The 15,561-nt window shown below is 38.9% G+C and overlaps 1 protein-coding gene across 10 annotated transcripts; it reads left to right on the forward strand.

Moving 5' to 3' along the window:
- Positions 1-1,342: 1,342 nt before the first annotated feature.
- Positions 1,343-14,439, forward strand: ubtf (upstream binding transcription factor). Of its 10 annotated transcripts, none has more exons than XM_059347201.1 (21): positions 1,343-1,429; positions 3,763-3,821; positions 4,292-4,464; positions 4,559-4,642; positions 4,743-4,898; positions 4,998-5,062; positions 5,175-5,301; positions 5,856-5,966; positions 6,064-6,197; positions 6,293-6,434; positions 6,531-6,572; positions 6,722-6,829; positions 7,185-7,340; positions 8,085-8,228; positions 8,852-8,962; positions 9,048-9,136; positions 9,241-9,430; positions 9,523-9,570; positions 9,906-9,959; positions 11,257-11,358; positions 11,510-14,439. In XM_059347201.1, exons 2-21 carry the CDS (start codon positions 3,785-3,787, stop codon positions 11,651-11,653), a joined length of 2,217 nt encoding a protein of 738 aa, XP_059203184.1. In that variant the 5' UTR covers positions 1,343-1,429; positions 3,763-3,784; the 3' UTR covers positions 11,654-14,439. The 10 variants fall into 10 exon arrangements, with proteins under 10 accessions (XP_059203184.1, XP_059203179.1, XP_059203180.1 ...); XM_059347196.1 differs by having other exon boundaries at positions 1,373-1,429; positions 3,763-3,836; XM_059347197.1 differs by lacking the exon at positions 1,343-1,429 and adding an exon at positions 1,463-1,679 and having other exon boundaries at positions 3,763-3,836.
- The last annotated feature ends 1,122 nt before the right edge of the window (positions 14,440-15,561 follow it).

Here is a 15,561-nt window from a genome sequence, read left to right on the forward strand (position 1 = left end):
ATCCTCCAAATCACAGGAGAGGGGTGTTGACTTGAAGCAAGAGGCCTGCCACTCAGCTGCATGCTGCCTTCAGTGTCATTAAGTAAACTCTAACTTCTATGTAGTCTGAATGATTTTCTTGTGCCGTGGCTGTCAAATTATGCTCGAATTTGCGCATTTTTATTTTTTTATTCATTTTTTAAAAACAGATTTGATTGACTAAGGTTTACTCATAAAAAAACTGAGGTTAAATCATAAAAATATTCAACAGATAATAATAAAAATGCATCATATCATATATGCGAAGTGTACAAAATAAATACATATAGGAAAAAGTTGTTTTGAAATTAAAAACCAGTGAAAGATGTTTTTAAAACATTACATCTGTTGGTTTATAAACTATTATGTCGAAATAAACAAAAATAAATAACATTTTCAAGATTATAAACTGAATTTAGATTTTTTTTTGTTATAAATGATATTCTGATTTTCGGTCATTGTTCATTTCAAATGTGAAACGATTATTTTCAGTGCTATTGTCACTGTATACAAGTACTGAGACCCTAAAATGCAGGAGCATGTTATCAGAGGTAGAATTAATGTAAATACATAGGGGGAAATAATTAGAACAAACAGTATATGGTATATGAATATACTAAAATCATGTCTTCTACGTGTATTTAAACTTTGGCCTTTCCTGTTTGGGTCTGCTCATGTGGTAATATTTCCGACAGCAAGGGAACGCAGCACGGTTTAACAAGGCCGAGTGCCTGAAAGTCATTTGTTTTCTCTGAATCAGACTGACTGGATTGGACGGCCGGGGGTTCCGCCCACAAACACACAAGGTGGAGTTGAAAAGAAACAGCATGCTGGGCCAAAATGAAGCTGTCAAACAGCCTCTTACTATTAGCCAAAAGAGAGGAATCGGGCAATATGAAAATGGATTGAGGCTGCCTTGTAGACCTGTTAGATAGTTTTCTTTAAAGTGGAAATTTGAAGTTTAAGTGAAAATTATAAACTTTTAAAAAAAAAAGAAAATTTATTTTAATGTTAATTATATTAAATTAGGGGTGTGTGAGAGATGAACTGGTTGCATTTAAATAAGATAACCAGTGGCACAACTTTCATGAAACTTCCCCTGATAAAATATTGCGGGTGCAAACTTCGGCCGACAATCAAACATGGTCGGCCTACGGGAGTGAAAAATAATCGCTCGGTTGGGTTCAGAAACAACGGTGCGAGGTTGGGGGAAAAATGGATGTCTCCGCGTAGCGAAATGGTTGGATGGAGAGAGAGGAGCTGCTGCGTGTTGAGTGGAGGGGGACGGAGAGTGAGATGGAGGCGGGGGGGAAGGACCATCTCTGCGGGGACTGGAGCCCAGGACCGACGGCGCAGTGCTGGCTGTCGTTCAACCCTCCCCTTCTTCCTCCACAACGACGCCGAGAGACAGGTAAGCCAACAAAACCGCCGCTCGGTTTCATAATAAGGTGTAACTGCGCGATAAACAAACCAGAATAAGCGTCGGAAACGAAGAATATATACCGTTATTGGTTTACTTTGTGTACGTAAAAAGCGACTCGGTCGGTAGCCTCTTTGTAGTAGCGAAATAAACGGACCGCTGTGGCGGTACAGACGAGGTCGGCCATAGCCGGATTTCTTGTCCTCTACGGCGGGGAAGAAACTGCATGTAAGACCCGGAGGTAAATGTGTTATTTACTCAAAATTAAACCCAGCGACTGTTTTGTGCTAACACCCGTCATCGAAACTCGACTATTTGTGGTTTCAGCGGGATATTTGCGTGGGGGAATTAACGGTGGTTTCCGCGCCGAGACCTCCATGCGGCTGTTGGCGGAACAGCCAGCCGCCTCTCTCGGTTAGCCATCAGGGATCTCGGTTTAATATCTCACCGTGCAGAGACTCGCCCTCTCTCACCCCCTCTCTCTCTCAGTGACTAGCCCAGAACCACCGACGACCGAGCTCGGGAGAACCCGCCTTCTTGTTCTCGCTTATGCGCTTTTTGGATCGAGGGAAGCGAGTCTGCAACGCCCTGGGTTTAGTTTTAAGCTCCGTATTTGAGTGTTTGCAGTGCGCCATTGGACCTTGTCACGGTAGGTTTCCTTGTAGAGCAGAGCTGAAGCATGGCGGACCTGGAGCCAGTGAAGCCTCGGATGTTAACGTGTTTCCTTCGAGCTTTTAACGTCTAATGTAGCTCAAGTGTAACCGCATAATAATGTAGCCGAAGCCGTTAGGAGCGACCTCTAATACGAACTCTTTTGAAAAGTAAGCTCGAGGCTGTAACGTTTGACCGTTAAAAAATATTTTCCATTTTCTTCTTTCTTCCTGCGCCTCCGCGAGTCCTTCCAAGCCACCAGCGTGAGATGAATCTCACAGTATCATAATTTGTTACAATCTTTCACAAATCACGGTTAAGTGTATAAAACATTTAAATGAGCTACAAATTATAACCGTTAAGTAACTGTTTAAATTGATTTGTTGTAAATAGTAACGTTTAAAATGTTTACCCTTAGGAAACGGTTGATTCGTGTTAACTGCAGACAAGCTTAATGTTTTGTATTAAAAATTACATTTTAAAGGGTTGACTGTAAATGTATAGGTTAAAAGTCTAATTTCAGCTTCATTTTGCGTACCAGGTTGTCCTTGGCCGCAATGCTTCATCTCCGTATTTTTAAAAATCATCCGTTATTTTTGTGAAAATTAAAAAAATATTTGACGTTAAAACGGCTCCAGATGTAGGTTATAGCTGTTGTTTCGTTACATAAATGGGGATATCGATGGTTTTAATGAGGCTGGGTCACGCCGTGAACACGACAGTGAACTGGGGCCATCAAGGACACGATGAACAACAAGCATCCGCCATCATTGGAGCACAGCTCGGCTACGCCTCGCTGAAGAATGCACTGAGTTTTGCTCTAAAATCTCAACGTAAAACGCCCCAAACCCGAATAATTCGATCTGTAAATACTCTTTAGACACTTTTAATAACTGTAAACGTATATTATATTGGTTTCCTCGCTCCAGTATTGGTTAACATTTGAAGAGAAGATTATAGGGTTGCATGGCGGAGCTAGATCCGCGTCCATCGGTGATGAGGCGCCTCTACCGAGTGGCGCATTTGGCTGCAGTGCTTCCAAGCAACCATTCCCCCATGTCGGAGACCGAAAGCAGATCCCCCGTCCGTGGTCAGCTGGTCGCCTACAGCTGCCTGTCCGTCCACGTCCATTCGCTTCCTCCTTCCGTGGATCCTCCCCAACCTTCGTTCCCACAGAAAATCCTCCATTACCGAGCCGACGGGGCGAGAAAATGGTCGCTCCTTGTGTGTTCACGATACTTTGGTTGTGAAGTGAAAAGGACAGCACTAATACGTTTTCAATTCTGGCTGGAGATATTTGCTCGACGGAGACTCCTGTTGTCGTAGCTAGTTGAAGCCCTCCGCAGTGTTATTTGAGATTTGAAGCCGTCACAAGCAATAGCCTATGTCTCACCATGTAGCGTAAACGTTTAAGGGGCGGTGTAATGAACATAAACCATTATGTCGAAGCAAATTTAAATTCCACCACTTGAGATCATCGGAGTTTTTACTTTTATACCACAGAGAAATAACCTTTTTATGAATAATAAACACATTAAAATAACAATATAATAAAATTTGCTATTTTTGAATACGGTTATTCGTATGACGCTACGTATTGCGGATTTTGATGTTTTTCTTTATTAAAGTGTTTGATAACTTGATTTTTTTATTTACTTTTTTTGCTTTTGTAGATACAAGACAGTACACTCACAAATGAATGGGGAAATGGAGGCAACCACCCAAGACCAAGGTGGGGTTTTGACATGTATGATCATTTATTAATTACTCCTAACACTCCCATTATCACTGTATAACTCCAATTATGACTATTTATATTACAACACAGTGAGAACTTGATTTTTTAAAAACATACCAGAATATATGATTGATTCACTGAAACCACAATATCAGGGTGTATTACATATGTTAAAGTCATCATATGAATATCATTTTTTCAGGGTAATCATAATTTGTCATAGTTTTAACCCTGATTCCAATGGATTTGGGATGCAGTGAAAAATGTAAATTTAAAAAAAATGCATTGATTTGCTAATCCTTCTCAATCTAAATTTAAATAAATGTTCAAACTGATAAACATTTTTTTTTTTTTACTATAAACTCTGAATGCTGAATTTGATGCATTCTGTTTTTGTTCCATATTAACGAAGTGTCCCACCTTTCCCATTTCCTTTTTTTTTAATTGTTTTTGTGTCAACACAGTGTGGGCTCAGGATGACCTTTTAAAACTGCTGGAGGCCATGAAAATGGCTCTGCCCCAGAAGGACCTGACTAAATACAAAACATCAGAGTCCCACCTCGACTGGCAGAAGGTGGCCTTCAACTCCTACACAGCAGAGATGTGTAAGCAGAAGTGGCAGGAGGTCTCTAAAGAGGTGAGTCAGTAGAAGTTTCAATTTGAATTCCTTGTACTTATATGTTGGGTCTCAAGTGTATTTTTTAATACTTTTTTGTCTGTCTTTACCACAGATTCGTAAATTCCGGACTCTAACAGAGCTGATATTTGATGCCCAAGAATACATCAAGAACCCTTACAAGGGCAAAAAGATAAAGGTGGGTTAAACATACATTTCAACTCAACTACGAACAAGTAGCATTCATAGATAAAATCGTCAAACTGTTCACTTAAAATTCCTCCCCTCTTGATCTACAGAAACACCCAGATTTTCCCAAGAAGCCCTTGACTCCATACTTCCGCTTCTTCATGGAAAAGAGGGCCAAATACGCAAAGTTGCACCCTGAGATGAGCAACCTAGACCTAACTAAGATCCTCTCCAAGAAGTACAGAGAGCTGCCTGACAAAAAGAAGGTCAGAAAAGAAGCATCTGAGCTGCAGCTGAAAGAAAGACAACTGTTTCTGAACTCATTAACCTCTAACAGAAATGTTGTTTTCTTTGCACGGCTACAGAAAAAGTACGTTGAGGACTTCTTAAGAGACAAAGAAACATTTGTGCACAGCATGATGAAGTTTAGGTAAGCTTACGTATTATTATTATTCATCATTTAAACAGGTCTCATCCGCTATCAATATTGGGGTCTGCACCTGCAAAGATAATGATTGTGCTTAACTGTTTTGTTAATGAAGAGAACTGCACCCAGACCTTATGGAGAGCATGACCAAGAAGGGTTCAAATGTGCCAGAGAAGCCCAAGACCCCCCAACAGCTGTGGTACAACCATGAAAAGAAGGCAGTCCTCAAGACACGCCCAGATGTAAGTTCAAGGAAAAATTCACCATGTTTTATATGGATCTCCAATCAGTGATGAAGGTAAATGTAGTCTACTAAAGTAATAAAGTGTGATAGAGAAAGGTGGTTCTGCATGGAGCCTGTCAGCAGTGACTACATGTCCCAGGATGCAATGCACACAAGCTATGGGCTAGATTTGTGTCTATATTTATGGAGATGATAAAATTAAAATGTAGAGGCTTCGTAGTTCATACCAGCATGAAACAAGACTGCAACAACTCATAATCGTCCATATTATCATCCATATTCCGCTAAAAAGTAACTCAGCAAAATGGCTAACAATAGCTTTCTATGACAAAAAGAACACTAGATGCAGAAAGAACAAATTCAGCCTCTTCCAAACTTTTTCAGTCAGTATAGCACACAACACAGTTTACTGCTTCTGTCGTTGACATTTACCATCAACAATGGTTGGTCATCCACATAGAAGGTTGCAAATTTCTGCCCAGAAAATGCAGTATATGCAGTAAAATGAAGTATACCATGTGACAGATGTTAACTTTCCATATGTGACATCAGGCGACCACCAAAGACATTAAGGACAGTCTTGGCAAGCAGTGGACACAGCTGTCTGACAAGAAGAGACTCAAATGGATCGCCAAGTCCCTGGAGCAGCAGAAGCTATACGAGGTAAGGGTCCGTCGGTGTGTGATATGTTGTTCATTCATAGAGGCAGTTGTGGTAGAATTATGAAGTGTGATGCTGATGTGTTTTTACGATATTCCAGGAGACGATGCGTGAGTACATCCAGCAGCACCCAGAGTTAAACATGACACAGGGAGACATCGTCAAGTCCACCCTGACTAAGGCTGAGAGACACCTGAAGGACAAATCTGACGGCCGACCTGACAAACCCCCTCCGTGAGTCACCGCTGCACACACACTGTTGTTGACATATCTGTAAGATGCCGGCCTGTTAGCGAGTTATGTGAATATGACGTGTCATACGGTTTCAGAAATGGCTACTCGATGTTCTGCGCGGAGCTGATGTCCAGCATGAAAGATGTTCCCAGCACAGAGCGTATGGTGATGTGCAGCCAGCGGTGGAAGCTGCTGAAACAGGGTGAGAAGGACGCTTACCAGAGACGCTGTGAACAGGTGAGTCTGGAACTAAGTCAGATAATTAAATTTAAAAAAAAAAAAAACAAGAAGAGTACTTCAGTTTTGTCTAAAAATGTCACTTATTTTTTTCAGAGGAAGAAAGAGTTCGAAATCGAGATGAACAGATTTCTCAGTGTAAGTCTTAATTTTGCTTTCTACTCCCAGTTTGTGGTGTTGTTATTTCTGTTCTCATTTGTGTGCTATTCAACTTTTTACTGCACAAATTTGTCATGTTTTAATTTTTTTAACCTGTTTTTTTTATTATTATTTTTTGGGATCTGTAGTCTTTATCAGAGGAGGAGCAGCAGCGGGTTTTGTCTGAGGATAAAATGGGTTTTAAGAAGGGTGGAGCCAACAGTCCTGCTGCCAAAAAGAAGGCCTCTAAAGCAAAGGTAAGTCCTGTCTTAACATTTGTAGAGTTTGCACAGTGTTTTGAAATGTTTGGAAAAATGCTAAATGTTAACCATTAAGTTTTTGAAGTTTAGGAATATGACCGAATTTTAAGATACTCCCTGAAAAATGCTTAATTTTCAACATACACAGGTCTCATTTGCACAATTTATAATATAAACCAAAAATCTTTTAATATTTGAAATTGGTGTACCTTGAAAGTGCTTGTATTTACTCTTAAAAAGCTTCATGAATACTGAAACTTCCAGTATTTTTGCTTTTATCCAAATAAATTTAAATAGCTATATAGATATTGAAATATCCTTCTCTCATATTCCCTTTCTCCATAATCTAAAGGCCAATCCAGAAAAACCCAAAAGGCCGATTTCAGCCATGTTCATCTTCTCTGAGGAGAAGCGCCCAAAGCTGCAGCAGGAGCGGCCGGACCTTTCTGACAGTGAGCTCACGAGACTCCTGGCTCGCATGTGGAACGAGCTGCCGGACAAGAAGAAGGTAACGTTACATTAAACTGTAAAACAAATGTATGGAGAATGGAGTCGAGTGGAGGCAAAACATCCAAATATGTACATTTTGTTTTTCAATTTGGATTACTGTAATTAATTTTACGTTGGCCCTTTTGCCCTGCCTGCAACTGGTACAAAATGCAGCTGCCTGTCTCCTTACTGGCACACGCAAACGTGACCACATATCACCGTCCTAGCTTCGCTGCACTGACTCACGGTTGCTTTTAGAATAGATTTTAAAATTGTATTGTTTGTTTTTAAAGCTCTTAATGGCCTAGCCCCCCAGTATTTGACTGAGCTCCTTCAAATCCACATACCTGCCATAATACTGAGATCCTCCAATCAGCTGCTACTGGCCACCCCTGAAACTAGTCTCAAAACCAAAGGTGACCGTGCCTTTGTGGCTCTGGAATAACCTGCCCTGTCACATCCCATCTGCAGGATCTTTAGGTTTTTAAATGCTCCCTAAAAACACACTTTTTCTCCCTGGCATCAAGTTTAAGTGGACATCTGGCAAAAAAAAAATTACATTTTAATTAATTTTATTCTACTTTATTTTCATTCTATTTTATTGTATTGTGTTTATGTATTTTAGTTTTTACCTTATTTACTGCAATTACGATATCTGTACAGCACTTTGGTCAACCCTGGTTGTTTTAAATGTGCTTCATAAATAAAGTTTGAGTTGAGTTCTAACACTTTTTGTATTTCTAATGATCTTGGTGTCATTTAGGAAAAGTATAAACGCCTAGAAACAGTCCTGAAGGCAGAGTCCGTGAAGAAGGAGAAGGAGGATCGCAGTCTGCCCGACCCGCCCAAGACTGCACAGGACATCTGGCAGCAGAGTGTCATCGGAGACTACCTGGCCAGATTTAAGGTATGCATCACTGACTTCAACAAGACTACAAACTGGTGGTTTTGTTTTAGCCCATTACACTATAAACACTGGTTTAATAGCTGATTCTTTACAGGTATGTCCAAAAAAGACAGAGGTAGTTGTGTACATGTTTTTTACTTTCTGTCGTTTCTTAGCCTCCGACATCAAACCTTAGCTACAATGAAAGTGAAGTAAATATAAGAAATAAAAGAAGGCATTAGAGCTTTAAATGCACCTATATCTATTTACTCATCTATATGATATGGAAGGCCATTTAAACAGATTTTTAATTAATACTCAACTAAGGAAATAAATATGTGAGATGAATAAATATGACTGAAATAAATCCTGAAATGAATAAGTGACTCAATAAATATATGAATAAATAAATATAAACATATTCAGTCAATATACGTGTGTGTGTATCCATCCATCCATCTATATTTTTTAAATTAAAAATGTAATTACTATTATATATATTTATATTATATATATAGAAAAGGACACAGTTATACTGCTATTGTTAATGAAAGAGAGCTGTATGATTCTCTAACTTTCAAATTGCTGTAAAATATACAAACAACTCTCCACACATGTATTTGATGTAAACCTGTGTTTCATAGAGTGACCGGCCAAAGGCTCAGAAAGCAATGGAAGCAACCTGGAGCACCATGGAGAAAAAGGAGAAAATCATGTGGATCAAAAAGGCAGCAGAGGACCAGAAAAGATACGAGGTTAGTGTCGGTTCACAGCCGAGCTCCACAGTATTTGTTTAAAGGAGCAGTGAGATCTCACAGGTCACTTTCCTCTCCTTCACAGAGAGACCTGTGTGAGATGCGCTCACCTGCTGCTGCCATCGCCTCAGGGAAGAAGATGAAGTTTGAGGGTGAACCGAAGAAACCGCCATCGTACGTCCGACACATCCGACCCTTCTGCTGCCTGTTGTGTTTCTCCTATTTAAAAAAAAAAAAAACTTACTTTTTTTGTTTTTCTCTTGCTTTTGTCCGTCTAGAAATGGATATCAGAAGTTCTCTCAGGAGATGCTGTCCAACGGAGAGCTGAATCACCTCCCGATGAAAGAGCGAATGACTGAGATCGGCAGCCGCTGGCAGAGGTTACCACTGAAGGACAAGGACCGCTACAAGAAGATTGCAGAGGAGAAGCAGAGGCAGTACAAAGTCCAGCTGGAACAGTGGCTCGCTGTAAGAAGTGGTTGTTTGTGAGGACGGGGAGGGTTTTTCAAGACACGTTGGGCACTTGACTTATCTAACATGCACTGTTTATTATTTTACAGAGCTTGTCTTCACAAGAGAGGAACACGTACAAAGAGTACAACTCACAAGTAAGTTTTGCCACAAACTGGATCACAAAGTGTGCTCCATGTTTAAAGTGTCCTAATATCTTTCAACGGCATGTACAAAACTCTTAATAAGGTTCATACAAAGTCTAGAAAGTTTGGAAAATGCTTACATTTAACTATTATGTTTCCAAGATTAGGACAATGTTTGATTTTAAGATGGAGGTTAATGTAAAAAGCTGGTAAAATGAAAAGGTTTGGGTATAAATAAGTTTTTTTAAACTTTATTTTTCTCTATTGCATTTAAAGTAAGAATTTCATGCTTAAATGTCACCCTTAAAAGTTGTATGAACCCTGTGTTTATCTTTTTGATGTTTCAGAAAAGGAGAACCACAGCCAAGCCAGGGGGCCCAAAGGCAAAGGCCAAAAAATCTGTAAGTGCAGACTCTCCTTGACTCATGAACCAGCTGTTAGAGGTGGGAATCAGCAGAAGCAGTGGTGGAAAGTAACTAAGTACTTTTACTCAAGTACTGTACTGAAGTACAATTTTGAGGTACTTGTACTTTACTTGAGTATTTCCATTTTATGTCACTTTATACTTCTACTTCACTACATTTTGAGGCAAATATTGTACTTTTTACTCCACTACATTTAGCCGACAGCTTTAGTTACTTTACAGGTTGAGGTTTAACATAAAAAAAACACTAAATTTAGGTGATTAGACAATTTTTAAAATAAACCTCATAACAGAATATTAAGTAGTCAATATGAGCCCTACCTTGAGAAAATTAAAACGCTGTATACATAAATGCATCATTAATAATAATCTAATATAATATTTGGAATATATAAAATAATCTGAGCGGCTCCATTCTGCATAACGAGTACTTTTACTTTGATACTTTAAGTACATTTTGATGCTGATACTTTTGTACTTTCACTTAAGTACATTTTGAATGCAGGACTTTTACTTGTAGTGGAGTAATTTCACAGTGTAGTATTAGTACTTTTACTTAAGTAAGAGATCTGAATACTTTTTCCACCTCTGAGCAGAAGCCCCATGATACCATTTTATCCCGATACTTGAGTAACGACACAATATTATTGCATTACAATATATTGTGGTTTAACTGCGTTTTGTTTCCACAAAGTTAAATTCAATCAAAAATTGTTTGGTCAAGTAAGTGAAAATTCTCGGTCTATTAATCTCACTTCAGTCTTTTTCCACCATGTTGTATGGCCTCAAGTCTTTTCAAATGAAGAAAGTAATGGGTTTTGTTATTTTCTTGGCACATTCTGAATTGGGAGGCAGCCATGTATGTAAAGAGGAGACTTGTGGGAACCCAGAGAGCCTATTCTTATTGAGATAGCATGACGTCAGAGGTCACATGAGCACTTTGAAAATCAGCATGAAACATTAAAAAATAGCCTAAATTTGCAGCGTTATTTCGACAACTTGTACTTCCCTGTACGATATCCTGATGCATTGTGCCTATATATTCCTTAGATACCAGTATCTCCAATATACTCCTAAAAGTGAGCAAGCTACAGCCTCCGGAAAAAAACAAAAACGTTGAAAATACTGACAGAAGACGGAACGCTAAATATCGATACTTGGAGGCCATGAATCTTTATAATATTGCCACGCAAAATATCATGATACTATGCTGCATCGATTTCCCCCACCTCTACCAGCTGTAGTGATTTCTCTGAACATCTCAATTCCCACAGGACACGGAGGAGGAGGAGGACGACGAGGATGAGCGGGAGAAGGCTTCCTCTGAGGGAGACTCATCCAGCGACGACGAGGAGGAGGATGATGACGATGAGGATGTGAGTTGATGAAAACTTTATTCTTAGCACTTAAATCCAACTTCATCGCATATGCAGGGTTTACACAATCACAATAAATCAAGATTGAGATTTCCTTTTATTAGTCCCACAATTTGGTTTGATTAAAATCTATTTTGCATTGTTTTAACAGAAGGAGGATGATGAGGAAGACGACGAGGATGATGATGACGACGACGAGGATGATGACGATGAGGCAGAAGACAAGGAAAACAAGTCTGAGGACAGCAGCAGCGAATCAAATTCACAGGGGTCATCAGACTCTGATTCGGACTGAAACGAACCGACGACGTCTTCTCGCGAGACAAACTGAGCAGCGCTGAGCTGAGCCAAGAGTCAAGGGAGCTCTGCCACTGTGCCAACCCTGCTCTCCTCCCACCACCAGAGGGAGCCCCCGCATCGCCTCATCCACTTCACACTCACCCACTTTATGTTGCTGCGTTTCGGTGATCTACTCATGGAGGGACCCTGCCCTCGCGTCCAAAATACGTTCTCACTCCCTCCCAGCGTGACGTCATCTCACGGCACAGGCCGCTGACATTATGCCAAAAACAGCATCCCACTGGTCTGGTGATGTCATGAACATTTATGGTTTCAATCTTGACTCATAGGTTCAATTGTTTAAGGTTAGAGTTTTAATATCGAAGGTTTATTTTATTATTCTGGTAGTTGGCTGAAGACAGCTGGCATGGGTTGTGAACAGGCTTCATAGAGCCAAAGAACATTGTAGTGCGGTGGATTGTGAGGAGAGGGAGGGGAGGGGGGGTGTAGGGTACCGAAATATTGCACTCTTCAGAATGTTTCCTTTAATTTTTTTTTTTCCAGAACATTGTTGTGTTGTTCTCTATTCTCAATTTATGATGTAGATTTTATCATTTGGTTCTTAAAGAGGTGGTATTTTTTCAGGAAAAAAATCAAGCCATTATGAATGTCTTTATGTTGCTGGAACATTTTTCAGAACCTGTTACCTACCCATGTTCTCATTTAAAATATGCCAGAGCCTGTATAAAGTGTTCACCCCCTATTCTGACTTTTTTTCCATTTTTTATTGTTTTACAACTCTGAACCAACAGAGGATGCTTTGATACTCAAGAGAAGTGTACTCTTTCTATTTAAGTAAATATGTACTTGCTAAAATAAGAGAAAGTGACCAAAAACAAGTGTGGCTGACATTTTAACAAAAAAACCCACTTTTCCCATAATGTCACAGGAAAAACAAATCTCTGCAGATGTATCTAAAGTAAGTGAGTTAAAAACAACAATTGATTACATGTTTTTTCACCCTTCAGGAGGATTTGTCTTCATCTGCATTTCCTCCTGTACGGTTCCTTTCTGTCCAATCGAAGGTTTAAAGTGGCTGTTAGCAGCAGATTCCACAAATTTACTATTTGATGAATGCGTTTCTTGCACTAACACAGCCTGCTTTAAGCAGATTAACAGCTGTGCCATATTCTTTACATTTATTTCTTAGCGATTGACCTTATACTGCAGGCTATTCTGTGCCTTGAAAATATTCTTGTAAATCCATGAATCCCTTTTGAAAGGTAGTTTTCAGTAAAATGCATTTTCACTTATCTATGATGTAGTTAATAATGATACAAAACAAGCCGTTGGTGCTGCAAGATGCAGACTTTTATGATCTCAGTTGAATATATAAAAACAAATTTGTCTGCCCACTCAATACGTATGCAATTAATTATTTTATCTCACAACTCAATTTTGATCCATTTGTGAAGATTGGTTTTCCTGAGGAGTGTCAAAAAAGCCTGATAATACTTCAGAGATGCAAAACAACAAAAAAAGTTTCAAGAAGGTGAATATCTTATATAGTTGCTGTAGGACTCCTTGTCATTGTTTTACACATTAATCCATCAGTCTGAAACAATTCTGTTTGGCTCAGTCCATTCTGGCCTGACCGTAATAAACAGTGTTTATTGTGTGAGCAGAGCAGCTCTTCATCGAAGGGATAACACTTGTTTTCCTCATGTAGAGCCCGATCTTACTCTGTGTTTTTAAAGAATACGTCATACAGTTTCTTCTCTGTACCGTTGTTTTTTACGTTTGCGGTTTATATGAATTGTTAATATTAATTGTGAGCAGTTGTGTTCTGATCCATCTCGAATCATTTTGTGGATGAATGGTTTTCATCTATTTTTATTTTCAAAGGTATTGACTGTAATCCATATGGGTCTTAGTCTGATGCTTAATCCCAAAAAAGTGTGCACTTAATGTAAATCTGTCCCTCAGTGTGAGTTTGTGTGCATGCATGCACAGAACTGTGTATATATGAGGGTGTGAGTGTGTTTCTTTGCTTTAATGTGTGCCGTTTTTACTGTTTTGTTGCATACCATGATGAGACTGCGGCAGCGTGCATGTTTGTGCCTGTGTGGGGACGTCATACCAACACCATGAATGTAGATATTGTTAAATCTTTTAATTTTTTTTTTCCAAAGTTCTTTCAGTAATTTTTCTGCTCTGCGATGTTGTGTCATTAGTTACCTGAAGACAGACTGATGACAAGACTTCCATGACTGTCTTTTTGGGTCCACAGACAGAAGAATACATGGCAACTGTTAATAATCAGACTGATTTTTGATCTTTATGAATTTCATCGCTGTCTGAAACAAAACAAACGTGGACTATTTAAATAATTTGGGGCTGGAATAAGAAAAGTGATTGCTGATATGGATTGATTTATAAAAGGGATTTGGGGAGCTGAGTTGCCAGATGAATTGGGGTATAAAAAAATTGCAATTTTTCCTGTAAATACTGTTTTTGTATTGAGTGCTTATTGTTTTGTTAGTGCTTTAATTTGGCAAACCCTCATCTGTGACTTCTGAAGCCAGTGAGTTTTTCACTCACGGGGGAGAGTTTTTGGTTTAATTCACCTCTTTTAGTCGTTTCTTCTCTCCCTTCTGTTGGTTTATAGAGATATCTAAGACGGCAAAGCTTTACAAGTTTGTACTGCTGATCATTTGACAAAATGTTGATGTTTTCTATAGCTGAGGGTGTTCTTATGTCCTTGTAGTTCAAGTATTTGGGCAAATAAAAAATGATCTTTAACAGTTAGGTGTGTTTTGTTTTAGCCTTACACAAGCAGGCGAGGCGTAGATCAGCATAGCAATGTGTGGGTGTTTACTTGTTCTCAGTGTGTTTCACTAATTCATTATTTATCTGGTCGTTTCCTTTGCTGTGCGTCATTGTAAAGCAACATGTTTTGTAGGTGCTGTCTAAACATAGTTATTATTTTCAAGCAAAATTACCAAAATTCACTTCTGAATTCTAAAATGTTAGGATTTGTGTTTTTTTCTGTTAAATGATTAAAAAACTGAATGGTCTTTGACCGTTAGTCAGACAAAACAACAGCTTGAATTAGTCAAACTTTTGCTTAGGGAACTCAAAATGACCATTTTTCACATTTTCTGATATTTTATAAACTAAATTTACTAAAATACTAAATATATACAAAAATAATTGACTACTTAATCCTTACTAAATATAATCCTGAGCTGCAGTCCTAATGTGCTTTCAACAATTTTTAAAGCCACATTAACATGATCTGGCCACAAGTTGGGTTATACATAAATAACTAATATGCAACCTATATGCACTAAAGTAGGAATAACATGGTTCCTTTTTTATTATAGTGCTTAAAACTGGTTGAATTTTAGGTTATAGAGGATGTGTTTTCCTTAAATTTGTAGATCACAAAATGTTATTTTGGTTGTTTCCAGCACAATTACATCTAATTTAATGTGGTGAAAAAGTGAAACAACCAGTATACTGTATGAACTGTATATAAATATGTAATTTACCTCAGATGTAAGGTGCTAAAAAGTGCTTAAATTTGACTTCTTAGGATATAAAATGTCAAAACAGAATGTATTATAACGATTATATTATCAAAATAGGAGTTCCTGAAGTTTTGGGTTGTCCACATACTTTTGGCCATAATAGTGCATGTTGTTGTTACAAATGACCTCATCCAACCGCTCAGACATGACTATGTGAACACAGATCCCGAGCGAAAATCTCACGTTCAATTATTAATGTCTTAAAGGGACGTAAACGTCCCCAAACCGCGTCAAGTCAGTCAGCAACCCCGGAAACACGCTTTGTGTTCCTTCAAAAATAAAATAGCCTAAAGGGCCGATGCTGCGTCACATGACTCCTGACAGGCACAGC

The sequence above is a fragment of the Centropristis striata genome, chromosome 13 (assembly GCF_030273125.1).
Source record: "Centropristis striata isolate RG_2023a ecotype Rhode Island chromosome 13, C.striata_1.0, whole genome shotgun sequence".
In the NCBI taxonomy this organism is placed as follows: Eukaryota; Metazoa; Chordata; class Actinopteri; order Perciformes; family Serranidae; genus Centropristis; species Centropristis striata.

Bases quoted from the DNA above. Each gene is read 5' to 3' on its own strand.
- ubtf (XM_059347196.1), top strand. From the start codon at position 3,785: ATGAATGGGGAAATGGAGGCAACCACCCAAGACCAAGGTGGGGTTTTG. The intron at 9,137-9,240 runs GTACGTCCGACA...TTGTCCGTCTAG, and splicing joins GAACCGAAGAAACCGCCATC to AAATGGATATCAGAAGTTCT. The intron at 9,960-11,256 runs GTAAGTGCAGAC...CAATTCCCACAG, and splicing joins AGGCAAAGGCCAAAAAATCT to GACACGGAGGAGGAGGAGGA.